The following is a 27,028-nucleotide window of genomic DNA, read 5'->3' on the forward strand; positions in this document are numbered from 1 at the left end:
TCAATACAAATACTTATGTATTCCACACTGGCCAATGACCCCAGGCAGTTTTATAAAGATGCCTTCATTAACAGGGGCTTCCTCTTGGACTGTTAAATCTCATGACTTTTCTGGATCGGCTCTAATTAATCTATAAATTTCAAGAGGAACATGTGCATTCACAGCATGGACATGAGGTCATCATTTCTACGGGCCCTTCCGATGCCAAATCTCTAGTCTGTCCTGACTTACAGGTAAGGACATCATACATAGGATCAGGAGGATGTCACTCAGCCATTGAGCCTGCTCTACCATTCAATAAGATCATAGCCGATCTGGTTGTCGTCTCAGCTCCACTTTCCTTGTCTGTGTCCCCACCATAACCCTTGCCTTCCATGTCTATCAAAAATCTAACTCCGCCACGAATAAATTCAATGACACAGCTTCCACTGTTCTCTGGGCAAGAGAATTCCACAGACGGACAATCCTCAAATGGAAAAGAATCTCTCCTCATGTGCATCTTAAAAGTGAGGCCCCTTCCTCATAAATGGTGACCCCCTTGTTCCAGTCTCACCCACTAAGGGATCCTCTCAGCATCCATCCTAATGAGTCTCCTCAGGGTCATCTCTCACTCTTCGAAACCCCAACAAGTAAAAAGTCCAACCTGCACAATCTTTCCCAGGAATGAGGTGAGACAACCTTTTCTGCATTACTTCTAACACAATGATATCCTTTTCCAAATAAACATAAACAAATAACACACAAATACTTTGCCTTCCAAACCATCCATAACACCTTACAAGCATGCCATGAAGCCAAATTTGGCAGGTAGTCACTGTTATGATGTAGAACCTGTAGCAATTGATTTGCACACAGCAAGATCCCAACAAACAGCAAAGTGATAAACAGTTTTAGGGATGTCAGTTGATGGATAAGTATCGTTCGGGACAATTCCGTTTCACTTCACTTTCCAAAGGTTGTGCACTTTGACTTTCAACTGAAATGGGGGCCTTCAGTTTAACATGTCAACCAAAGGGCAGCACGTCTGACAGTACAGCACTAGAATGTCACACTGGATTCTGGACCCACAATCCTCTGACCCAATGCTGGGAGCACTACCCAACCATGGAGGAGGGGTAAAGGAGTTCTGTTTCCATTCTGTGGCCCTGGGACTAGGAGTGGAAAGAAAATTCTGCCTGAGCTGCATTACCAGTTCTGGATAAGCTGTACGCGTGGATGTTTCATGGAGAAAAGATCAGACTCAGCTATGATGGTCTCCACAGCTGAATAGCTAGATGATTCACCTAGATTCACAAATAAAGAATGGCCAAAAAGGAACCTAAGTGGTTCATTTGGTAATGCTCCTGCCATTGAGATAGAAGATCCTGGGTTCAAGTCCCATTTCAGGACTTGATTGCTATATAAAATGGTGCTGTCTGTGGTTTTGGCAGGGGTCTTGTGGCACAATGATAGTGTCCATGTCTCTGAGCCAGGAGGCCCCAGGTTTAAACCCCACTTGCCCTCGAGGTACATAATATTTCTTGAAGATGTTGTTTATAAAATATCTAAAGGGTAGTTTCCCATCTCTAAAGCAAAAAAATGTCTGAAGAAACCAAGGGACTCTTAGGGAAATCACACGTAAATAGGAATAGAGAGATCAGCCAAGATCTCATCAAATAACGAAGCAGACCCAAGCAGCTGCTGGACCACCTTCCTCTCCTAATTCTCAAATGGGTAAGTGCCAGAAAGGCAGGTGGAATTATAACCAAGCTAGAGTGTGTGCCTGGACAGCAGATGAGGAAATTAGGAGGGGGAAGCTCACTGATCATCAAGGAACAGCCAGCCTTGTTGCTTCAAATTCTCGGGGAACTCCTCATAGCGGGTGGGCAGAATATCAAGCAGCATGAATTCCTAAAAGCGCAGGACTGTAATCTCCTCGTGGACTGTCTTTGTTTCAGCAAATCCATCCACAAACATCCTCTAGTCAATTCAGATAACGTGACTCATCGTTGACTTCAAACCAACATAGGAATTTGCAGGACAAGGTCAACCTAACTGCTGTTCTCCTGTTCTGATGACCACGTGATAAACGGTTCAGTGATCATGCCATTTAGCAATCAGCTTACAACAGAAGCAGACATGAGGTAAGAAAAGTCCCAGTGAAGGGGAACTTTTGGAAAAGTTTGATCCAAAATTACCTGTTCCTCCTCTGTGCATTCCTTACACATTACACATCTCAAATTATTTAAATGCTGTGTCCCAAATTATTTCACCTGGTGTTAAACCAGGATTAAAACAGCAAGTGCTGGAGTTCTGCAGCTCTGGCCATGTCTTATGGCTCAGTTCTGAAGAGTGACACCAACCCTGAATTATTAAATCTGTTTCTCTCTCCACTGATACTGCCAGATCTGCTGAGTTTCTCCAGCATTGTTTTTTTTTTATTTCAGGTCTCTAGCATCTGTGTTAATGTAAACCTGTGATTCTGTCTGCGCTTTCAGGGAAAATGAGCAGGGACATTCACTGAACTCTCCTGGCCAATATCTACTCCTCAATCGACACCACAACGTATGTGGTCCTTTATTACATTCGCTGCTTGTGGGATCTTTTTTAAAAAGTACACATTTTTAAAAAGTTATAGTTTTTGGAAAAACACAGTGCACAATTTTAAAGGGGATGCAGGAACAGAGGGATCTGGATGTATACGTGCACAGATCATTAGTAGGACAGGTACAGTAGTTAACAAAGGATGGTATTCTCAAATAAAAGCAAAATTTAGGAGGCGGCACAGTGGCTCAGTGGTTAGCACTGCTGCCTCACAGCACCAGGGACCCGGGTTCGATTCCAGCTGTGAGTGACGGTCTGTCTGGAGTTTGCACGTTCTCTCCCATGTCTGCGTGGTTATTCTTCCGGTGCTCCAGTTTCTTTCCGCAATCCAAAGATGTGCAGGTTAGGTGGATTGGCCATGCTAAATTGCCCATAGCACCCATTGCAGTCTGGGTGGTATAGCCATGGGAAATAAAGAGTTACAGGGATTGGGTGGAATGCTCTTCAGAGGGTCGATATGGATTCAATGGGCTGAATGGCCTGCTTCCACACTGTAGAGATTCTATGATTCAAAATACTTAGAGTCCTAGAAATATACAGCACAGAAACAGACCCTTCCATACAATTTGAACATGCTGACCAGACATCCTAAATAAATCTAGTCCCTAAATCATTCCTGTTCATATTTAAATGCTGTAATTGTACCAGTCGCCACCACTTCCTCTGGCAGCTCATTCCATACACGCACCACCCTCTGCATGAGAAAGTTGCCCCTTAGATCTCTTTTATATCTTTCCCCTTTCGCTTTAAACCTATGCCCTCTAGTTTTGGATTCCCCCACTCCAGGAAAAGTTCTTGTCAATTTACCCTATCCATGACTCTCGTGATTTTATAAACCTCTATAAGGTCATCCCTCAGCCTCTGAAGCTCCAGGGAAAATAGCCCCAGTCTATTCAACCTGTTCCTATAGCTCTTACCCTCCAACCCTGGCAACATCCTTGTAAATCTTTTCTGTACCCTTTCAAGTTTCACAACATCCTTCCGATAGCAGGGAGACCAGAATCAGACTCAGTATTCCAATAGTGACCTAACCAACGTCCTGTACAGCCGAAACGTGACTTCCCAACTCCTATACGTAGGATGCTGGAAATCTGAAACAAACACAGAGAACACTGGAGAAACTCAGCAGCTCTGACAGCATCTGTGGAGAGAAAACAGTTAACGTTTCTAGTCTGGTATGACTCTTCTTCAGAATTACAGTGTTCTCAGCTTTATTAATAGGGGCATAGAGTAAAAGAGCAAGGAGTTGATGTTGAATTTGTAAAAGATCCTTGTTAGTCTTCAGCTGGAGTATTGTATTCAGTTGCAGATGCCACATTATTAGAAAGATGTGAATGCATTAGACAAAGTGCAGAAGTGGTTTATAAGAATGGTCCCAGGAATGAGAAATTTCAATTATGAAGATAAATTGAAGAAGTTGGGACTGGTTTCCTTGGAGAGAAGATGGAGAGGAGTTTCAATAGAAGTTTGCAAAATAATCAGCAGGCTGGACAGAGTAGATAGGGAGATGTTACCACTCAAAAGAAAAAAAGAATGAGATGGCATAGGTTTAAAGTGAAGTGCAAACAAAACAAGAGTGATGTGAGAAAATATTTCTCCACTCAATAGTTTTTCCACGAGTAGTTAGGGTCTAGAAAGCAGTGCCTTGAAATGTGGTGGAAGCAGTTTCAATTGAGGCATTCAAGACAGCATTGGACAATTACTCAAATAGAAATGATGTGCAAGGATATGTGGAAAAGGCAGGAAATTGGCACTAGGTAACAGAACCGGTGCACGCACAATAAGCTGAATGGCCTCCTTCAACTCCATAAGGATTCTGTGATTGTGTGATTGTGTGCAGGTTGCAGGGGAAGACAACAGACATTCTAACAGTGGATATTCTTCCTTTGTTGGCTCAGTGGCACTTTGGGACAGCTTGTGGTCATGAGAGGCACTATATTAACGCCATGTCTGGCTAACTCCATATGTGTCAGGGATATGGAAATGGGGGTCAAAGTGGAGTTGAGGTAGATCGTTATTGAATAACGGAGCAAGTCAAGTGGCCTACTCCAGCTCCTAAGACTGATGTCCTTTTCTAACACAATGAGCCTCAATTTAGTGCAATATCCGCCTGGCTTGTGATGTGAGAAACAAAACACTGAGCCACGCATAATATCCCAGGCAGTTTCAAATACGATCCAAATGTTTGTATTTCAAAGCAACGTCTTAACAGAGGAGAAGCTGAGGTGTTTGGAGAGGTAGTTTCAGAGCATGGAGCCAAAAACATGGCTACCTAACAGAAATGAATGTATAAGAGCACAGACTCCGAGTAACAGAGAACATGGGCTGTAGGTGGTTACAGAATGAGCTGATGGTTACGTGGAATCAGAATTATTTGCCTCATCTTGTTTTTTGTCATTATTTTGCTCTTAGAGAGAATCCATTTGCTCCCTTTCATGCCTTAATTTACACCCATTTTACATCTCCTTCTTCACCATTTGCAACCCTTTTGTCTTTTGCACTGGTCTCTGCCTCTGTCAAAACTAGATTTAAAAAAAAACAATTCCCAACACCTTTCGCTTCTGAAGAAGAGTCATGGTAAACAAACAGGAGGTTGAAAGAACACAGCAGGCCAGGCAGCATCTGGAGGAAAGCAGCAGTCAATATTTCACAACTGAAGAAGGTTAATACTCGAAATGTTGACTGCTCCTTTCTTCTAGATGCTGCCTGGCCTGCTGTGTTCTTTCAGCTTCCTGTCTGCCTACCTTGGATTCCATCATCTGCAGTTTTTTTGTCTCTGAAGAAGAGTCATACTGGACTTGAAAGGTTAACACAGATGCAACCAGACCTGCTGAGTTACTCCAGCATTCTGTGTTTGTATCAGAATTATTTATTTGGGGCTGGACATTGACAGCCCATTGAACAACATTATAAACACCCCTTCCATGAGCTGCAGGACTTCAAACTCAGAGCTTCAAACCCAGAGGGAAGGATACTACCTCTGCACCACCAGACCTCCTCTACATAAATGAGGGCACGGTTATATTACTTGGAGTGACACAGGTCTGCCTGCTGTCTCTCGCTGTACTGACCCTGTGGGGGAAACAGGTTGTGGTGAGGAGGGCTGACTGGGACCCGTGCTGCCCAGCTGCTGGAATGGGGCTGAGTGCTGGGGCTTCACCTCTCAGGGACCTTGAAACACAACTCAGTCTCGACAAAACTGGTCAGTCGCACAAACTGAATCAGGGGAGGCAATGGCCTAGTGGTATTATCACTGGACTGTTAATCCAGAGACCTGGATAACATTCTGGGGACCTGGATTCGAATCCTGCCACGGCAGATGGTGGAATTTGAATTCAATAAAAATTGTCTAATTATGACCATGAATCCATTGCCGATTGTCGGAAAAAACTCATCTGGTTCAGTAATGTCCTTTAGGGAAGGAAACTGCCATCGTTACCTGGTCTGGCCTACATGTGACTTCACACCCACAGCAATGTGGTTGACTGTGAACTGCCCTCTGGGCAATTAGGGATGGACAATAAATGCTGCCTAGCCAGCGACACCCTCCTCCCGTTAACGAATAAAGGAAAAAATTGGAGTCACTGGATAGAGAAATCTGACTGACATCCATCATCAGACAGTCGCTGGTACCAATCGCCAATCGAGAGGAGTAGTGGCTGTTAGCAAGCACGAGGGAGCAGGGAGGAAAGGTAATCAAAAGTAATGGGAATAAGAATCACTTCAAGTTCTTCTTTGGTTTTGAATCCCTTCGGGGTGTCATCCCTTCTCATCTCCTCCAGTACTGCAGCCTTTCTCCAATCATTGCCTCTTACATAAGTTCCATTGATGACTAACCCTTTAACTGCCTCAGCCCCAAGCTCCAAAATTTCCCCCTAGCCATCTCTGGCTACTTGGCACTGTCTGCTACTTTAAGAAATTTCTTAATACCTACAACATGCCAAATGATAACACTTCAAAAATCAAGTATTTTGAAAAAAGACACATTTTATCAAAACATTTTGTCTTATGTTCATCAGGACGCTTAGCAAGGATAACAGTTCAAAGGGAAAACCAAAATTCATATTGCACAAGAGTTCTGTACTACTAAATGAGTATTTGAAAAGATATTTTGCTGTGTGTGCAGCATTTTGCAAAACACTGTAATTGTGAAAGACGCTACTTAAATGCAGAGGTATTTCTTTCAAGATTTTGATCACTGATGTCATATCTTCTTTCAAGTGTCAGTGTCAAATTTGGGCTGATTATGCTTCAGTGAAGATTTGATTCCATTAGAGAAAGGACTATTGGTGCATCTAAAAATGTAAACTCTCATCAAAACTCTCATGACAGGATTAACCTCAGCCCAGGCTTTGTGCCGGTGTCATTGGCACTGGATATGACTGAGGGTGGGTAAATGGAATGGGGGTTAGGTGGAGCAGGCAGATTTGGGCTTTTAATGGAGATAAAGTTCTTATCCAACTATCACAAGGGAAAAAAAGATATGCTATGAGGGCTGTGAGGAGAGAATTAATGTCTGACATCTTTGAAAGGAGAACTGCCATTGTCTGCGCTTCCAAGACTGTAGGAGAGAAACATGGTAGCTTCAAAAGTTTAAGTAACAGATGCTGAGTGAAGGGAGGATTTGCTTCCAGAGGTGAGACAAAGAGATACTCTGTCAGATGCAGTGTAATGGAGAATCCCATTAATCACTCAGGGTTAGATACAGAGTAAACTGCTATTATTTTGAAGTGAAAGTAAGGCTCTCTCTATTTCTTTTTAAAAGCCTCTGTGAAAAAATACAAATTAACAGTTAATGGAAACTTGTACAAGGAAGTGGAAACTTACTAAATTAAAGCATCCTCTGTTTTTTTTTAAAAACAGAAAATAAAGCTCCCTCTAAGCTTTCCCCATCAAACAATCCCAGGAGAGGTACAGCACAGGGTTAGATACAGAGTAAAGGTTCCTCTACACTGTCTGCTTCAAACACTCTCAGGGCAGCTAAAGCACAGGTCCAGCTACAAAGTAGAGCTTTTTCTACACTGTCTCTGTCAAACATCCCAGGGACATACAGCATGGGGTTCCATACAGAATAAAGCTCCCTCTACAATGAGTCATCATACGCTCACAGAGGGAGTATAGCACAGGTCAGACTAACAGTACTCTCTTCCCATGGCCCCATATCAAATTAATGCCAATCCCTACAAAAACTAATTTAAAAATTCAAACATACAACCACTATTGCATGTACATATAAACATGATAGTACACACAAACATAAACACTGATCATACAAACACTTAGAATGGATATTGCACTTGCATGCAAACACCAAATCCCAGAAAACTCAGAGAAGCATGGATAAACACTAACAGACACACGTACAAACAGAGATTTCTAAATGCCAGTCATGCCCGCATACCCTCACCAGCTGCAGGATCCAGTTACAGTTCACGTGGAGCAGTTACTGAGTGTTTGGAATGTCATACCTTATGTACACAAATACATTTTATAAGATCATCGTTGATTGACCCAGACTGTTCGATGTAATGCATGTTTGTACACAACAAAACATCCTCATCCAAGGCTGCTGCTATTCCAAATTCCACAGAAAAAACAGCTGATTGGCAGTTTACACTTTTAAATTTGTGTGCCTGTGTTCAAATCCCTCCACAGCTTCATCTCTGTCTCTCTCTCTCTAACCTCTTCCAAACTTATAACCTTGAATTCCTCCAACTTCAAACTCGCTCTCACCCATAGCCCTTGCCTATCAGTGGTCCCAAACTCTGAACTTTACTCATTAAACCAGTCCATCTCTACTCATTTAAGACACTCCCTAAAACCTACCTCAAACTTTTAGACATTTTCCCTAATATATCCAGAGTCATTAATAGTGTCAGGCACAAAATAACCACAATAAATACACGTTGTTGTTTTATTGAGAACAGTCTCCCTGAAAGTCTCCCTGAATTTCCAAATTATGGGTCAAGTCCAAAATGGTTCTGCCACCTTTATCTAACCACTCAGCCCAGAGTGCCAAGGGTAATGGGAAAAGATACAACATCGTCCAACCAATGATTGTATTCATGCCAAACAGAGCCAGAATTTCTCACCATCAGCATTTCACAGATGTGACTAGGTGCAGTCCTTTTTGTTTCCAAACAACTAGCTCCCCCTAATGTGCTTCTGTGTCCTGTTCCACCCCCTACTAACCAATAAAACACAGTGAAAGGCCCAGCCAATCCAAGTTCTGGGAGAGTGGATTGCACTACCAAATGGAGTAGTGAAGACTGTTGGTGCATTGAACAGGAAGCTAGAGCAATGCACACAGGAAAAATGAATAGCATAAGCTGATGGGATCAGATGAAGAGGGGCGTGGGGGAAGCTGCTAAGGAGCAAAAACATTGGCATGAACCAGATGGGCAGAACGGCTCATTTCTCTGCTATAATTTTTAAGAAGTTTCATTTCTGTCACCAATCACTGGGGATGTGGAAATGTCTCAGTCTAAAAGGAGGTTTGATCTACAACATGCCTAGGAGCTATTTCAAATGCTCAATTTAGTGCAGGAGAGTTGTGTTCCTCCCTGAACAGTAAGGAGGAGTTTCATCATATGTGTGTGTGTGTGTGTGTGTGTGTGTGTGTGTGTGTGGGAGGGGGGGGGGGGGGGGTGCAGAGGGCATATACTATCATAAGGCTGTTATATAAATGCTAGTTTGCTGCAGTTAGTAAAAGGCCAGCTCAATTTTCCCTAACATTTCATATTCAAAAGGAAGTAGAGGCTTGCTTTGATACAGCACCTTTCAGAACCACAGGATGTTCCAAAGCACTTTACAGCCAATAAAGGACTTATGAAGTCTTGTCAGTGTTTTAACGCAGGAAATTCAGTGTCTAATTTGCACGCAACAAACTTCCACAAACTGTAATGTAATAATGGCCAGGTTTTTTTTTAAGTGAGCAGCATTGATTGAGGAATAAATGTTGTTCAGTGCTACAGGGAAGAACCTCCCCTCTGCTCTTATTCAAAATGATCCCTGGAGTCTTTTACAATCTGCCAAAGGGTAGACTGGGATTCCATTTAACACCTCAACCAAAAGATGACATCCCTGACATCATCTTGATTTTTGTGCTCAAGTGGAACATAATCCCACAAACTTTCAGGACTAGTGTGGATAGGTGGTATACAGACATGATGGGCCATAGGGTTCTTTCTCTGCTGTAAAACTCAATGACTCTATACTCCTTGGCTCAGAGGGTCAGTGCTGAGTCACAGCTGACACTTGACATCTGGCACCAAAATTCTGGGCAATTACTTCAGTTGTTTGAGAATTCCCAGTGGAGTGATATTGGAAGTTGGAACTGGCAACTGAACACTCACAGCAGAAACTGCAGGTGCATGTCTCGGAAATTACTGATAATATGAATGCCTAGGGCTCACTGCCAGTACCACAGATCCAGAAAAATAACCAACCTGTCAAATTAGTTCTCCTTTCTGCTAGTGGTGGTTGGATATTTTCAAATGGTTTCAAGCCCTGGGCTCAAACAGGTATCAATCCCTACAGGTTTTGAGCAACACTGCTGATTCCAATAAGATTCAGTTTGATTGCAAATTAATGGGGGAATGGTGTAACAGTGATAATGTCACTGGACTAATAATCTAAAGTCCACATCTCCCCCCAGCCAGTTCTCTGGAGGAAACACTGGTTCAAATCCCACCAAGGTAGCTGGTGACAGGCATTAAAAAAAAAGAACAGGAGCAAGAAAAGGCTATTCCGCCTTTGAGTCTGCTCTGCCATTCAATATGATCACGGTTCATCATCCAACTCAGTCCCCTTCTTCTGCTTCCTCTCCATTCCCTTTAGCCCTAAAAACTTCCTTCTTGAAAACATTCAATATTTTGCTTCAACTGCTTCTGTGGCAGTGAATTCCACAGGCTCACCACTCTCTGAGTGAAGAAATTTCTGACATTTAAATTCAGTTCATAAATTCTGGAATATAAAGCTACCCCAGTGGTAACTTTATAACCATTGTTGCTTGTGGTAAAGACTCATCTGATTCACTAATGTCCCTGAGGGAAGGAAATTTGCTGTCCTTAACCTGGTCTGGCCTACATGTGACTCCAGACCATTGTTTTGACTCTGAACAGTCCACTGAAATGACTAATCAAGCCATTCTGTTCGAGGGCAGTTAGGGATGGGCAACAAATCCTGGTTTTACCAGCAACACCCAGATCCCATAACTTTTTTTTAAGAAAGGGATTTGCATTATTCTAAGGGAGAACATGTCAACATCCCCCTCTGTTTCTGAAGCTGTAAACCTGGAGTCCCAATCAGTAATGTAGCAGTGGTGGGGTTAGGGAGGCTGTGTCATTCAAGGACAATGCCTTTATCAGCCGTGGACAGCTTTCCATTTGAGTATGATCTTTGTAAAGATTAAATGTACCTTTTCTGAGATTTGAAGCCAGAGTGAACCTCTGTAAGGGAAGCCCGGGCGTCCATGGATGGGAAGAGTAGCTGATTTCAGCTGGGGGGGTTGAGTGGGGGCGGAGTTGCCAGAGTCAGTGTCATGGAGTGGGATGGGGGTTGGGGGCAAATGCAAAAGATGAAGTGAGAGGCAAAGGACGGGGGTGGCCGGGGGCGGGGAGATAGTGTGACACCCACTGTCCCTTTCCCACCGCTCGCTGCGTCTGGATTGGAGAATACAGGATGGAGGGATCGGGCTGCGATGCCTCCCGTAGTCGAATAAAACGTACGTCATTCACGCCTGGGGCTGGCGTCTGGAAATAGAAGGAGTTGGCTCCGAGCGTGTGGGGTGAGCACTGCTACCTGTGGCACACGCTCCAGACCCTTCCCCTGGTATCTGTAGCCTTTAAAATGCAACACTGTAGTCTCCTAATACCAAAGCGAAACTCGCTGCAGATGTTGAAATGGACGTGGGGGTGGAGACGGAGGTCAGAAACTACTGGAAATACTCAGCAGGTAGCTGGAGAGAATTGAGTTCAAGGTCTGCTAATGCCAGATCTGCTGACTATTCCCAGCATTGTTTTTCTCTCTGAACTCAGTCTGGTATTTGACAAGGAGCAGACGCTAATGTGGATTCTCAGGGTGCTAGAATGGCTGCGTTTGAGGGCCACTTACCCTGACCTCCTCGGTTTCCTGAGTTGTCCTCTAAAGTGTCAAAGCGGTGCACCTCTTTGGCATAATAGTCTGACTGAGTCGCAGTGGTTGCCTGCTGCTGTTCCTTGACCAGGTCACCCAGGAGCTCCTTGGTGCTGTTGTACAGAACCATGACCTCGTTGGTCACTGTCACCTGCTCGGCCTTCGGGGGACTGGACATCTTGAGTTTGCTGAGGATCTGGCCCCGGATCGCTTCGATCCTCTTTTTCCGGATCTGTTCAATGTCGATGGTCTTGCAAGTGGAGAGGGAGAGAGCGACAGGCAGACTGTCCCACAGGAGAAGCAGGTTGAGAAGAACCGGGAGCTGCATCCTTTTTACTCTGGAGCTCAACCGTTGAACTTGGCAGCAGAAATTGGCAAACTTCCTCTAATTTTCTTTTACAAAATAAATATTTTCTAAAAACAATCTTGTGGTTTGCTCATAATTGATCAGTTACATTTATAACGGCAGTTCAAGAGGAAAGAGATAATAATGCCGCTCCGAAGTCCAAACTGGAGTAGCAAATCAGATCTTCCTTAGTTCTTCCAGGATGAAATGAGGAACAGGCTTCAAGCTCGCTGAAATAGAAATGGATTATAATCGATACCTTCCGATCTCATGCCAAACAATTCAGAAAAATGTAACTTTGCTGCTGTTTTGATTGACTTTGACACGCACTTGAGACATTAAAAAAGTGATACTTTCTTTTCTATCTTCTTTGAATGTTGCCTCGGCGTTTTGTTAGTTTAAAAAAACACACACATACACTCTCCCGAGAGGTCACAGACTGGTGCCGGGGACTCGAAACTGTTGTGGGCAAGAAGTTGAGACTTTATAAAGCCTTACGGGTCTGAAACTCCTCCCAGGAAATAGGTGTGGTGTAACAGCTGTGGTTGACTTAGAGCGTCTCTATTTCAGAATATTTGTAAATTATTTCCTTCAACGGTTCAGATGCAATAATGTTGTTTAAAAAAGAACACAATTTTCCGGACAGCTAGTCTAAAAGACTGACCTGCTTTCTGATAGAAGATCTGAACTCCTCTCTCCCTCCTCAAATGCTGGTCTGACCTATTCAGACTATAATATGCCCTGTCACGGTAATGCGTCTCCAGTCCACACTCTGCAACCTTCCAGGGTATCCAGGCAGCTCCCAAATCTGCAATGGACCAGAGATTAAGCTGGAGTCAGTACAGGCCCCTCCGATCAGAAAAGGGAGGGCAGGAAGCAGCTCTCAGCACTGCTGAGCCCAGCAGTCTCTCTCTACACAAATGACTGCATTTCCTTTACTTTTTAGCAACTTTAACGACTGCCCATTGCTACATGTTGACAATCTGTGAACATTCAGCAGTTCTGCTGCGCCTTCCACAAGCTCAGGGGATTGACAAACGATTAAGTGCTTATTTTTGAAGTGCAGCCACCTCGCTCTGATACAGGAAACGCGGCTGTCAATTTGTGCACAGCAAGCTCCCACGAACAGCAATAATGGTGAGCAGATGATCTGTTTTGAGCTATTGGCTGAGGCAAAAAAGAACAGGGAGAATGTCCATGCTGTTTCCTCAGAACATACTATGGGATCTTTTACAGCACCTGAGAGGGCAGACAAATCCTTGACTGTAGTATCTCACCTTCTAAGCACTCCACACTCCCAGGCCCCTATTTAGTATGGAGAGTGCACCCCATTAGGACTTGTCTTTCATGTGAGACATTAAAATCAAGGCCATTTCTACTTGCTGTGGTATTCCCATGCTTTATCTGGCCTGGGAGCATTTGGGGGACATTGTAGAGAGAGCTTTCATTTGTATCTAACCCCATGCTGTCCCTGACCACAAGGTGTTTGATGGGGACAGTATAGATGAAGCTTTACTTTCAGTTTACTTTCAGTTGATATGAGTAACGGAAGCTTTATTCTGTATCTAACCCCAAATTGTCCCTGACCTGGGAGTGTTGAATGGAGACAGTGTAGAGGAAGCTTTACTCCCCATGCTGAAGCTGTCCTAACAATTGTGAATGAGTTCAACCTCACCCACACTGTCTTCACAGAACATGGGGTAGGGTTTGTATAAATGTGAAACCTCAGTCATCCACACTCAACAGAAGTGAAAATCACTGCCCCAAAACAGGCTAACATTCATCCCTTGAACAACATTGGAATAGAGTAGCCAGTCATTCGCAGCTCAATGCAGTTTATGGGATCTTCCTGTGGGTAACAAATGCCTCCATACCTACTTCCACCCTCACCAGCATGATGTAAAATATGCCACTGTATGTTGCATGAATCAGAAGATGTCAAGACTCACATAATCCTGCTCCTTTTTTTCCCCCATTTCTCCTCCATGCCCCTGAATGTTCCAGGAAGGTTAGTGTAATGAGGAGCCCTGGCTGCCAGCAAGCTGCTAATCCAACTCAGAGATTCACTTGTGTTTGTTGAACAGACACAGAACAAATTCAGAAGCAGGAGGTGCCTCCCAGTTAATGCTCCCAAATTGTTTTGAAACTCCTGACTCCTCACGTAATGAGGGGCTTTCCAACATCACACATTAGTTTATTACACACTATTTCTGCCACTTTCAACTCAGCTCCTGTGTGTCTGCTACTGGTTTCACTTATGAATTGAACCAACACTGGCAATATATCTTTAAATCAAATTTACTCTGCAAAATAATGGAATGTCAGAGTGGATAGCTTTTCAGTTTTGGACCCTAGTGTTAATATCAAACATTCCCAGGACAGATACAGCACAGGGTTAGATAAATAGTAAAGCTCCCACTATAATACCGTCATCAAACACTTCCAGTACAAGTACAGCACGGATTCAGCTACACAGTAAAGCCCCTCTACACTGTCCCATCAAACTCTCCCAGGAGAGAGAGAGCACATGGTTAGATACAAATTAAAGCTCCTTTTACATTGTCACATTTAACATGGTCATTTACCGCTATAGTATTATACAGCATAGAAATGGACCCTTTGGTCCAACATGTCCACGCCAGCCAGATTTTATAAACTGATCTCGTCTCATTTGCCAGTATTTGGCCTATATCCCTCTAAACCCTAGCTATTCATGTACCCATCCAGATGCCTTTTAAATTTGATTGTACCCGCCTCCACACCTCCTCTGGCAGCTCTTTCCATACACATACCACTCTCTGCATGAAAAAACTGCCCCTCAGGTCACTTTAAAACGTTTCCCCTCTCACTTTAAACTTATGCCTTCTAGTTTTGGAATCTCCTACTCTGAGAAAAAAACCTTGGATATTCACCCTATCCACTCCCTTCATGATTTTATAAACCTCTATAAGGTCATCCCTCAGCCTCTGACGCTCCAAGGAAAAAAGGTCCAGCCAATCAGCCTTTCCCAATAGCTCAAACCCTCCAATCCTGGCAACATTTTTGTATATCTTTTCTGAACCCTTTAAAGTTTAACAACATTTTTCCTATAGCAGGGAGACCAGAAATGAATGCATTATTCCAAAAGTGGCCTCACCAATGTCCTGTACAGTCACAATATGACTTCCCAACTCCTATGCACAATGCACTGACCAATAAAGGCAAACGTGCTAAAAGCCTTCTTCACCACCCTGTCTACCTGCAACTCCACTTTCAAGGAACTGTGCACCTGCACCCCTAGGTCTCTTTATTTGGCAACGTTCCCCAGGGCCTTATCACTAACTGTGCAAGTTGTGCCCTGGTTTGCCTTACCAAAATGCAACACCTCACATTTATATAAATTAAACCACATCTGCCACTCTTCAGCCATTTGGCCTATCTGATCAAGGTCCCGTTGTACTCTGAGATAACCTTCTTCACCGTCCACCACACCACCAATTTTGGTGTTATCTGCAAACTTACTAACCAAATCTCCTAAGTTCACATCCAAATCATTTATGCACAAAGAGACAGATTGTGTTTGATGAGAATTAGCTTCTGCTCACATTCCTATCCACTTGATTTGAGAAGCAGTGGACTCAGCACTGATCCTTGCGGCACACCGCTGGTCACAGGCCTCTATTCAGAAAAACAACCCTCTATCACCACCCTGTGTCTCCTACCTTCAAGCAAATATTGCGACCAGATCCCATGCGATCTAACCTTGCTACCCAATCTACCATGCGGGACCTTGTTGAATGCCTTGCTGAAGTCCATATAGACAATGTTTACTGCTCTACATTTATCAGTCTTCTTTGTCATCTCTTCAGAAAACTCAATCAAGTTAGTGAGGCACAATTTCCCATGCACAAATCCATGTTGATTGTTCCTAATCAGTCTGTGCCTTTCCAAGTGCAAGTAAATCCTAAGAAGCCTCTCCAACAACATACCTACCACTGACATCAGAGTCACCAGTCTATAGTTCCCTGGCTTTTCCTTACCACCTTTCTTAAATCATGGCACCACATTAGCCACCTTCCAGACTTCCGGCACCTCACCTGTGGCTCCAATATTGTACATGAGCATTAGAATTCCAGGTTTGTTCTGTTCCTCTAGCTTTTGATGGGAGACAAAGTAAGTCACAACAGGTCAGAAAACAGCTAGAAAATTATCAACCTACACCACCTACAATCCAAAAACTAAAACAATTTCAACTTAAGTCATTGAGCTGCAGTACACAGATTACTTTTTCTATGCACTCAATCAGAAACTGGGCTGCAGGTCATTATCAAATTCTTCTCTGAAGCATATGGGAAAATGTGCCTTTTACTAAACGCCCAGAGAACTAAGGTCCTCTTCCAACCAGATCCCACAGCTGAATACCTTAATAAGGAGATCTTGGGAAATGTAGACCATTTGTTTGTATATCTTGTGAGATTCCTCGTGACAAATGGAAAAATTAAATGACAAATGATAGCGCTGTAATGATATTGGGTTAGTAATCAAATGCAGCTAATCTGTCTAATGTTCTGGGGTCATGGTTTCAATTTCCACAATGGCAGATGATGAAATTTGCATTTTAATAAATGTGGAATAAATTGCCTAATGGTAATCATGAAACAATCATTGATTTTGTTAAAATCCCATCCATAACAAAGGAAATTTGCTGTTCTTACCTGGTCTGGCCTACACGTGACTCCACACAGTAATGTGGTTGACACTTAATTGTCATCTGGAATGGACAATAAATGCTGGCCTAGCCAGACTCATCCACATCCCGCGAATAAGTCAAAACAAATCGTCGCTTAAATGTTGTACCTTAGATATCAGCTGACTGAGGAGATGGGTATTTAAGAACGAGGATCTCACACTGCAATCTAAGGACTTGGTTTACTGGGTAGCAGTGGTACTCACCCTCCTACATGTTTTAGAGAACTTGGCCTTGGCAGAGACCACCAGTAGCACTTCCACACGACCTCCAAATACAACGTTCTCAGTATTAAGGCACTAGTCAGTAAAAACTTGCATTGTTAGGTATTCTTAGGTCTGACACCATTGCTCCCAAAGCAACAAATCTAATTGAAATTTGTTCCAGGCAGAAGATTCCCTAGAGGACAGTGGAAACAGTTTAGGGATGTGCTAAAAGCTTCCCTGAGGAGGTTGAATATCTCCTCTGACTCACGAGAGATCCTGGCTTGTGACTGAATGAAATGGAAAAGTTTCAACTGAAATGATCACAAAGACTTCATCAGGAACAGGCAGAGGTGAAGTCTTGGCTTTGGAGCAAGTGCGTAAAACCTCCAAATAACTCACCTAAGCACTACCACATGTTGCAGAGTCTGCAGATCTCATGTTGGATTTATCAGCCATCCCAGAATCAAATGAACCAGAGTGGAAGCAAGACATCCTTGATCCCAAGGACATGGACCAATCTGCCACATATCAGTCCTCCCAATCCTATAAAATGCCAGTGTAGGTCATAGTGCCCCTACTATGTGGAGAATTCAGTAAATGGACAAGTGGAACTCTTGCAGTTGTTGTCTGTGGACAGTATTTTGTTCACGTTGAAGATAAGCACATTCAGCTTCAATTTTAGATTTCATGTGTGCAACAGGACCGGGAATCCTAGCACTGACCGTGTGTTTGACAGGACTAAGTGATCTGACATTGACTGTATCTAGCGTGTCGCACTTGTGTGTGTGTGTGTGTGTGTGTGTGAGAGACACACACACATTGGCCATTGTCCATAGAATTACCAATTACCAAACCTTACCCAGCCTGCAACCTAGGCTGACTCCTTTAAAACTACTTTTTCCCCCATATTACCAACAGATCAACTCAGGCATTATTCACAGGTAACAACATCCTGTATCCTGTGAGTCACCATATAACAAATGGAGGTGTTAACAGATATACTGAGAGTGTTACTTGAGAGGTAGTGATGGTGAGAGGAAGTTTGAGACTATACAGGAAGGACTGTGTGTAATATACAATATTTTTAATATTTTATAGATAGCTGAAGAAAATCAAGTCATGTAGTAAGGCCAAACATGCAAGGCAGCACCAAGGGCATCAAATGAGCAAAAGACAGAAGACTGGAATCAGCCATTAGCAACTTGCATTTACATGCTCTTAATATTGACAAATTCCCCTTGGCATTGCACAGAAACATAATCAGTCAGATATCTTCTGGCATCCCTTCACATGAGGAAGAAGCGTGCCACGGAGTGCAGCTTGCAGTAAGCATTTGCAGGTAGACTCTTTTAACATGGGATGGTTGTTACGTAGCAGCTACAACACGGTATGACTGACCAGGAAACTCTCTACTCTTATCACCTGCTGATGGAGCATCAGAACAATCTGCAGTTTGTTCACTGACCTGTTGGCACCATCTGGAACTTACTTTCTGAGGACACCAAGTCCTGGAGTAAGATTCAATCCTGACACTTCTGGCCCAGGGTTCGGGACACCACCACTGCACCACGAGAGGTCTAAACTGACAGCAAGCTAAAGGAGGAGATGTTAGGATGAGTGATCATGAGCTTAGAGAGAAAGGTGGGTTTTAAGGAGCCTTTCAAATGTAGAAAGTAAGGCAGGATGTTTTAAGGCAGTATTGATAGTTGAATGCCACTAAATGTAGGTTTGAAAAACCTGGAGAAAGTGGTCCACCTTTTTAAGTGGAGATATATGAATTTGAAGAGACCATGCAACTGGAGTTCAACACAGGACACAAGAAGGACCATCAGCCTGTCAAAAGGAGTGGGTGTAGGACGCACAAGCAGAGAGAAATGGCCAGCATCATTGTAAACATTTTCCAAAAACAGAAATCAGAAAACCAGCAGCTCAAACCATAAATGCTCCAGTGCAAAACTTAGTTCTGCAGGCACTGAACCTCCATCCCATTTCAAGATTTTCCCCAGTGTGATCATTGCATTCCCACATGTTTAGCTAATATAACTGCTGACTTTAGAGGAGCTGCAAGATGCACAGCTGCTGTGTGCAACCCATGCACCACCTACAGTTTGTGCTGTGAAAAGCTGGGAACCAAACACTGGAACGTAAGAGCAGTAGATCATTCGACTACCAAGCCTGCTTCATCATTCAATATGATCAGGCTGATCTCGTCTTCAATTTCACATTCCTGCCTGCCCATTTTCTTTTATTATTCATATGTGGGATGTGGGTATTGCGAGCTAGGTCAGCATTTATTGCCCATCCGAATTACATCGGAGAGGTTGGCAATGAATCGCTTTCCAGTTTGTGTAGTTTACTGACACCTGAATGCTGTTAGGGAGTTCCAGAATTTTGATCCAGAGACAGTAAAAAATAGCAATTATATTTCCAAATTATTATGGTTCGTGGCTTGGAAGGGAGATGGGGGTGGTTGTATTCCCATCAAACAGGATCCTTTGAGACACTAAAATTCACGATTCAATAGGTAATGGCTTATCCTCAGCCTTAGGTCTACCTTTCCACCCTCTCCCCTTATCCCTTGATTCCCTGAGAGACCAAAAATTCACAACCCTCTGAATGAAGGAATTTCTCCTCACCTCAGTCCTGAAGGGAACAAGCTTTCAGTGCATACCTTGTCGAGCCCCATTGGAATTTGAAATAGAGACTGGATTAACCAGAATCTGAGACAAAATGCAACTCAATGATACATAGATAGACCTTTCCAAATGATTCAAACATGAGGCAAGAGTGTCTTTATGGGATGGCCAAAGCAAAAAGCACTACAGGATAGAGATCAAGAACTGTAATAGGTCAAAGTGGGCTACAAATAGGAATAACTATTAAGAATACTGCAGACAGCAGAAAGACAACATTCCAACAACAATTAAACTTTCAAAAAAAAAATACTTTATTGATTTCCTTCTCTTGTAGATTGTATAAGTGGTACATCATAAATCAGCACAGAATGCAAACACAGACAAGGTAAGTGCAAGTCATTTTCTATATGCTGTATTTAGGAACAGCATGTTATTGGAAGGGGCTAGAATCCAGTCAGTCAGTCACAATGCACACTGGTTCATGGTGTGTGACTGCCCCCTTCTGGGCCATTGGACTTGCTGCATCAAAATCACATGGGGTAAAACAAAGGACTTGTATTTCGTAGAATCATAGAATCCCTACAGTGTGGAAACAGGCCCTTTGGCCCAACAACCTTCAAAGCATCCCACCCAGACCCATTCCCCTAATCTACACATCGCTGAACGCTATGGGCAATTTAGCATGGCCATTCCACCTAGCCTGCATATTTTTGGACTGTGGGAGGAAACCCACGCAAACACGGGGAGAATGTGCAAACTCCATACAGACAGTCGCCGGAAGGTGGAATTAAACCCGGGTTTAATTACTTAATTACTAATTAGCCTATTCAGAGATGTTAGTAAATACCTCTGGCATAGGTGAAACTTGAACCCGGGACTCTGAGCCCAGAGGGTGGGACACAATGACTGTACTACAAGAACCCCAGCAGTACTTGCATTTCTATAGTGCTTTTCGTCCCAAAGAACATTACAGCTAATAAAGTACTTTTGAAGTATAGTCACTATTGTAATGTAGGAAATACCACAGCCAATTTGCACACAACAAGCTCCCTCAAACAGCAGTATGATAATGAGGTATTTTGGTTTTGGAATGTTGATTGAGGAATAACCATTTGCCAGGACATTGGAGATAACCCCCACCTCCTCTTTGAAATAGCATGATAGGATCTTTTACATGCTTGAGAGGGCAGTAGGAGCCATGGTTTCATGTCTCACTCAAAATATGGCACCTCGAACAGTGCAGCACTCCCTCAGTACGGCACTGGATTATCAGTCCAGATTTTGGCTCTCGAGAACTGGATTGGTGAACGCACATGACAGGTGATAGCTAAACAAATCCAATAGAATTTAAAAAAGGGAGAGATGTAAAGTGGGCCGCTGAGTCACTTTCACACAGAGTCAAGTTCTCCCAGAACAGGTACAGCACAAGTTTGATGAACATTCAAACTCCTACAGACTAAAATGCACCTGCAGTACTGCATATAGTTTTGGTCTCCAGAGTTAAGAGGTGGTTCACCAGATTGATTCTAAAAATTAGGAGTTTGTCATTTTTAAAAATTTATTTGTGGAATGTGGGCATGGCAGACTGACTAGCATTTATTCCCTGTTCCTAAGGACCCTTGTGAAGCGAGATTGAGCAGTTTTAGTCTATATTCTTTGGAGTTTAGAAGAATGAGAGATATAATTGAGATATACCAAATGCTAAAGGGGATTGACAAAGTAGATGTAAAGAGGATCTTTTCTCATGTTGTCCAGACCTAGCACTAAGCAGAAACTATGTCACACCTCCTATCGTGTATAATTCTAGTACCAGCAGAGTGAGGCTTCCAAATCATCAGTCTGAGCCATGTTCAAATAGAATAGACAGTAGATTTATGAAATTAATTTTTCAATAAGTTTTATAAATGAACCAACTGATTTATTGACTTTGAGTTATATATGATGCACATCACTCTTTCAACATATTACTTTTGCAGTCGATACAGAATAATACATTTCTGCTCAGATGGAGGTCAATTTGGGTGTTTGATTATTGCCTGTTCTTAACAATCATTTTACATTGGTTCCCATTTTTACTCCCCACTGCAGTTCTGAGTCCTGATGAAGGGTGTAAACCTGAAACATCAACTTTCCTGCTCTTCTGATGCTGCCTGACCTCCTATGTTCCTCCAGTTTCACACTGTATTGATTCTGACTCCAGCATCTGCTGCTTCTTGCTATCTCCCAGAGAGAGAGAGAGAGAGAGAGAGAGAGAGAGAGAGAGAGAGAGAGAGGGGGAGAGAGAGAGAGAGAGGGAGGGAGAGAGAGAGAGAGAGTCAGTTCCTGAAGGGGCTGACTCTCACAGGGGGAAACAGTTCTTGAAGAGGATGACTCTGACGCTCACTGGGGACAGTTTCTGAATGACATCAGAACAACAAAACCCTAAATAATTTGACCATAGAAGGATTCAAACCCAGAACCTTTTAACCATTCCACTTCTTTGGTGGACGTTCCTCAGCCACAGAGATGATTCCCAGTAACCCCAAAAAGAACTGTTAGCTACTCCGCACCACCCCCCCACCTCTCCACCATCCCCACATCAAATCCTCTAACCCAGGGGTAACCATACCACACAAGCTATGATCCCTCCCAGTATCAGCAATCAAATGCAGTTTCCTCATTGAGCTTGACATTCCAGTCTACATAGCTGACAAATTGCCATCTGTTTTCATACAATCACAGGATTTAGACTTCACCTGTACTGTAGATTTTAAAAGTGACATCCTTTAAATATATAAACTTGATGTGCTGCAGCACGAAATGTACCCAAGTGGGAGAAACATCAACACAAGGTTACTATGTAAGTCATCAGGTCCAAATAATAATCAATATCAAGCCCACATTGGAAAGATATACAGACGATTACCAAGAATCATTGCAGGCCACTCAATCACTGTGATAAATGGAGCTGCCATATAGTGCGGGAGCAAACACCAAGCTGGAGCCTGACAAAAATGTGCAACAGGAATTCGGTGTGCAATCCAAGGTGACAGAAACTTCTGCAAGGCACGGGGAAAGAAGTGGAGGAAGTCAGGAAGAAGACTGAAGAGAACTGGTCAATATCCACCAACAATGACAAAGTCTCTCCCTTGACAATCCATTCAGTACTCCACACCATACTGGTCAAAGTTACGGAGAATGATGCTGAGCTGGAGGTGGACCTTGCCCATGGCCACGGTTTGGAGTCGATAGCGGTCAGCCCCGGTGTAAATGAGGTCACTGTGTTTCAGCTGGGGCCCGCCGCCCACAAACATCTGGGAGAGCTGTTCCTGCCAGGTGCCCAGGGGCCGCCAGGTGACGCACTGGATATCGTGAGTACCTGGGCTGCTGGGGATGTGGCAGAAACCATAGCCACACAGGTCGTTCCGGCCAAAAGAGTCCTGGTGCCAGACCTGCATGTATAGTTTGGGCCAGCCTGATGCAGAAGATAGGGACAGAATGAGTTTGATTTGCTGATTGCAGGCAAGAATCATTATTACTGCTGTTACTGTTGTGAAGGCATGATTTTCTATTCTTCCTTCTCCAATTTACAAAAATACAATCCAAAGATACTGGACAGTCTTTGTACCCACAGTCAGGAAGTTATTCAACCACATCGGAAGAATCAGATAATTCACACACATACGAAATAGGAGCAGGAAGCCATTTGGACCTCAAACCTGCTCCACATTTCAATAATGGATAATATTCTACTTTCCCACCCAAACCCTAAATCTCTCAGATCTCCTACTGCCCAGAATTCTATCATTTCTGTTTCAAGTACACTGAAGAACCAAGTTGCTACAATCCTCGGCTGAAGAGAATTCCAAAGGTGTTCAACCCTCCAACCCATATCTCCTCATCTCAGTCTAAAATGGCTAACCCTCAGTCTGAGGCCATGACCCCCCTAGTTCTAAACTCATTGCAATAGAGGAAAAATAGCCTTTTGGCATGCGCTCTTAGAGTTTTAGATGTTTCAATGAGATAATATCTCATTCCTCTAAATGCCAGAGAACACAGGTCCAATCTACTCAACATTTCAGCAGGGAATGTGGAGGATGGCAATCAGTAGCAAAGGCCCAGGCTGACTTTCCAACCATGTGCACTGAAGTCAGTTTCAGCTAGTCCAACTGACAAGATGGGCTATCCAGACACACAAGATCAGACCTTGAGAGAGATGAATTCTCTGGGCCTGGGTGGCTCAGCTACTTGCCAAATAAAGCTGCATCAGCAGAACCAGATTCTCAAAAATAAACAGTAAGTGATGACATTGGAAACTGAAACAAAAATGGAGACACCATACTGAAAGCAGGCACTGAGAATGACAGACCACAGAAAGCTGAAGCTGAAACATGGAGTGCCAGACACTCACAGCACATTAAGCAGCAGCTAAAAGGGATATTGCCATTTTGGACAGGACCTTGCAGTATCAGACTCTTGCACTTCATCAGAATATCAACTTGAACAGAACAGATGAGACAATGGTGTAGTGGTAATGGCACTGGATGAATAATCCAGAAGCCCAGGCAAATGCTCACGGGTCAGGGGTTCAAATCCTACCACTGCACTGGTTTAATTTGAATTCTTTTAACAATTCTGTAATATACAAAGCTTATCTCAATCATGATCACTAGTTCTTTCAAAAACAAAATACTCAGGGTTGGTGAAGTTTCAATTTAATTAATAAATCTGGAATTTCAAAATACTAAACACTAATCTCAGTGATAACAATCATCAATTGTTGTAAAAGCCCATGTGGTTTATTCATGTCTTTATGGCAAGGAAATCTGCTGTTCTGTCAGCTTCAGTGGGGCAGCACCCACTAGAAATCAAGCCCCATTTTTCCCGGAATTGTCAGAAATGTTAAAGATTTTAAAGTATGCAAATTCCCTCAACTTTACTTGCCTTTTAGTCCTAGGTTGACAGGAAGTATGAAATCAGGCTTTGAAGTAAAGAAATTCTTAACAAGAATTCCTATTTAAATATAAAGAGATTCTAGTTATAAGTAAACAGTTTGACAAATAACTTAATTAATTAAAACTCTAAAATGTTTACAAACCTCATCCCACATAGACAGAAAAAAAAATTGATGTTATTGGTGGAGGGAAAAACTGGGAAGGCAGCTCAATAGTTCCTGATTTGCTAAGATTACCTTTTTGGCCTGTCAGGACTTGCTGCTTCTTGACTTCTTCTCCAGGTACTTTTAGGCACAGACCAACTGGTTCACAAGTTTTAATAAAAGCATCAGCTTAAAGCAATTTGTGGGGCAAAATAAACTGGCTTTCTTCAGATTTTTTTTAAATCTGCAGAGGCAAGCACATTTCTATCCCTTCCGGAGGTCTGAAGCTTCACACGCACAAGCTATTCAGCTACCTGGGAGCCAATCACATAATTGTTGGCAGGCAGAAGGTCTTTGTCATCAACAATTGGTCACCGCTGCACAAACCAATCAGATACTTGTTGCCAGATGAATTCACCCTATACACAAACACTGGTGTCAGTTGCTAACTTTCCCCACTGGTTGAATGAACAACAGTGTAAATAGCATATACAGTAAGTGCTTGTAGCTTGCTTTAAAACAAAGTGCAGGAACTCTTTCCATAATTCTTGTCTTTCTTTTTAAAAAAAAAATGATGGCCTTGCCAGTGATGCCCCATATCCCATGTTTTTTGAAAATGTGGGTCAATAACCAAAGAACACTGATTTTAAATCATTGGCACCGAAGTTAGAATAAAAGAGCCTCTTTCTATTGTTTAAAAAAAAAAAAGAGTTGTTGTAATCTAGAACTCAGCCTGACAGGGTAGTGGAGGCAAGTTCAACAGTATTCATATGGGAATCAGACGTCAGCTCCAAAAGGAAATGTTTGCCGAGCTGTGAGGTAAGGGCTAGTGGAGTGGGACCAGCTAACCAGCATTAACAAGTGAGTTGCATGGCCTCCTTTTCTACAGCAAGATTCCACAAGATACCCATCAATTTTGATTAATTTCTCTGCTGTTTTCCTTTTCAAACCACAGGCACTCCTTTTTTAACCAAATAATTGTATCAGCTCGATACAGTTACAAGAACAGACAAAGACCTAAACTTCAAAGCTCCAGACTCAGTGAAAGCCTTTCTTGTTTTATGTTTCCTTTAATTAATATTCTTTTTGTGCTTTTGGAATTTGTAACCAAAAAAAGTGCCGATAATTGCAAACTTTCTCTCAGGCAATCTGAACAAAGCACAAAAGCCCATTAACCTCAGTTTAGTTATAGAAGGTGACAAGTTTAATTGAGCTTACAGTCCTGGCTCCTTTTCCTGTTGGCAACACAGAACCTGCAAAGGTTAGGACACAAATCTTGAAGCAACATGATAAAATCACTGCTGCTTTGTAGCTAAAAGTTGTCAATTAGTTTTCTTTTTTTTTAAAAAACACAAACGTTCAGTCAATGAACATTATTAAGGCTGAGTTAGATGCATCTTTTGACACTGATGGAATCAAAGAGTATTAGGCTAAAACAAGAAAGCGGAACTGATGTGGCAGTTCAACATGAACTTATGAAATAAAATAAGATTCGAGGGGAAATCTTGCCTATTCCTGCTCCTGTTTATGTTATTAATTGATTCAATACTCAATGCAGAAATTCTGGCTCTTTTTACCTCAAGTGTTTTGGATCAGACTACACTGAAACAGACAGGGGACACACAGAAGTGTGTGTGTGCGTGTGAGAGAGAAAAACACAACCACAAAGCCATAGACAGACAGACACAATTTAACCAACTCTTCAACCACTGATTTCACACACAGTGAAGGGTCAAACTGTACATGGACTGCAAGAATGCAGTCCCTGTCCTGACACACAGTACCACTTATCCTTGACACAGTGATAACACACACATTGAAGTTGGAAGATTGTAGGCTCAAATCCAATTCCAGGAACACAAGCACAGGTAGTCTAGACTACAATAACCTAGGATGTCTATAATATAGACAGCAGGTACAGAACAAGGTCAGCAAGTAGGATTCAAGGAGGGTAATACCAGGTAAAGAACCCCAAGTTACTTCCCCAGTCCATTATTAATGAACCAGGGATTTTCTTTTTTTGGTTTTTTGGGATGTGAGCATCACTGGCAAGGTCAGCACCATTTTTGACTGCCCTCGGACTGAGCAGCTTGCTAGGCTCTTATTTCTTATCTACTTCATGCACTGATAACACCCAGCTCTAATCATGGGCATGTCTCTCAATTCCTGTATTGTTCGGTTCTCAGACTCTTTTTCAGACATTCTGTACCAGGAGCAGAAACTTCCACCAGTTGAATATTAGGAAGACTGAAGCCTGCTTCAAATTCCAATTCCTAGTTACTCACAACAGAAACTAAACCAGACTGTTTGGCGAGAGAT

The 27,028-nt window shown here is 42.8% G+C and overlaps 2 protein-coding genes across 2 annotated transcripts in view; both read right to left on the bottom strand.

Annotated features, from left to right (window-relative positions):
- LOC109936507 (transforming growth factor beta-3 proprotein-like) overlaps positions 1–12,860 on the bottom strand; it is a 42,582-nt gene extending 29,722 nt beyond the window's left edge. Inside the window, exon 1 of the mRNA XM_048618424.1 lies at positions 11,698–12,860. Coding sequence (XP_048474381.1) covers positions 11,698–12,046 — 349 coding nt within the window. The 5' untranslated portion in view covers positions 12,047–12,860. The remainder of the gene's footprint in view (positions 1–11,697) is intronic.
- Positions 12,861–19,922: 7,062 nt separating this feature from the next.
- The window catches only part of b9d2 (B9 domain containing 2), a 10,275-nt gene continuing 3,169 nt past the window's right edge, over positions 19,923–27,028 (bottom strand). Inside the window, exon 3 of the mRNA XM_048618388.1 lies at positions 19,923–23,123. Within this exon, the coding sequence (XP_048474345.1) occupies positions 22,773–23,123 (351 nt within the window). The 3' untranslated portion in view covers positions 19,923–22,772. The remainder of the gene's footprint in view (positions 23,124–27,028) is intronic.

Source organism: Rhincodon typus, chromosome 39 (genome assembly GCF_021869965.1).
Source record: "Rhincodon typus isolate 14 chromosome 39, sRhiTyp1.1, whole genome shotgun sequence".
Taxonomy (NCBI): domain Eukaryota; kingdom Metazoa; phylum Chordata; class Chondrichthyes; order Orectolobiformes; family Rhincodontidae; genus Rhincodon; species Rhincodon typus.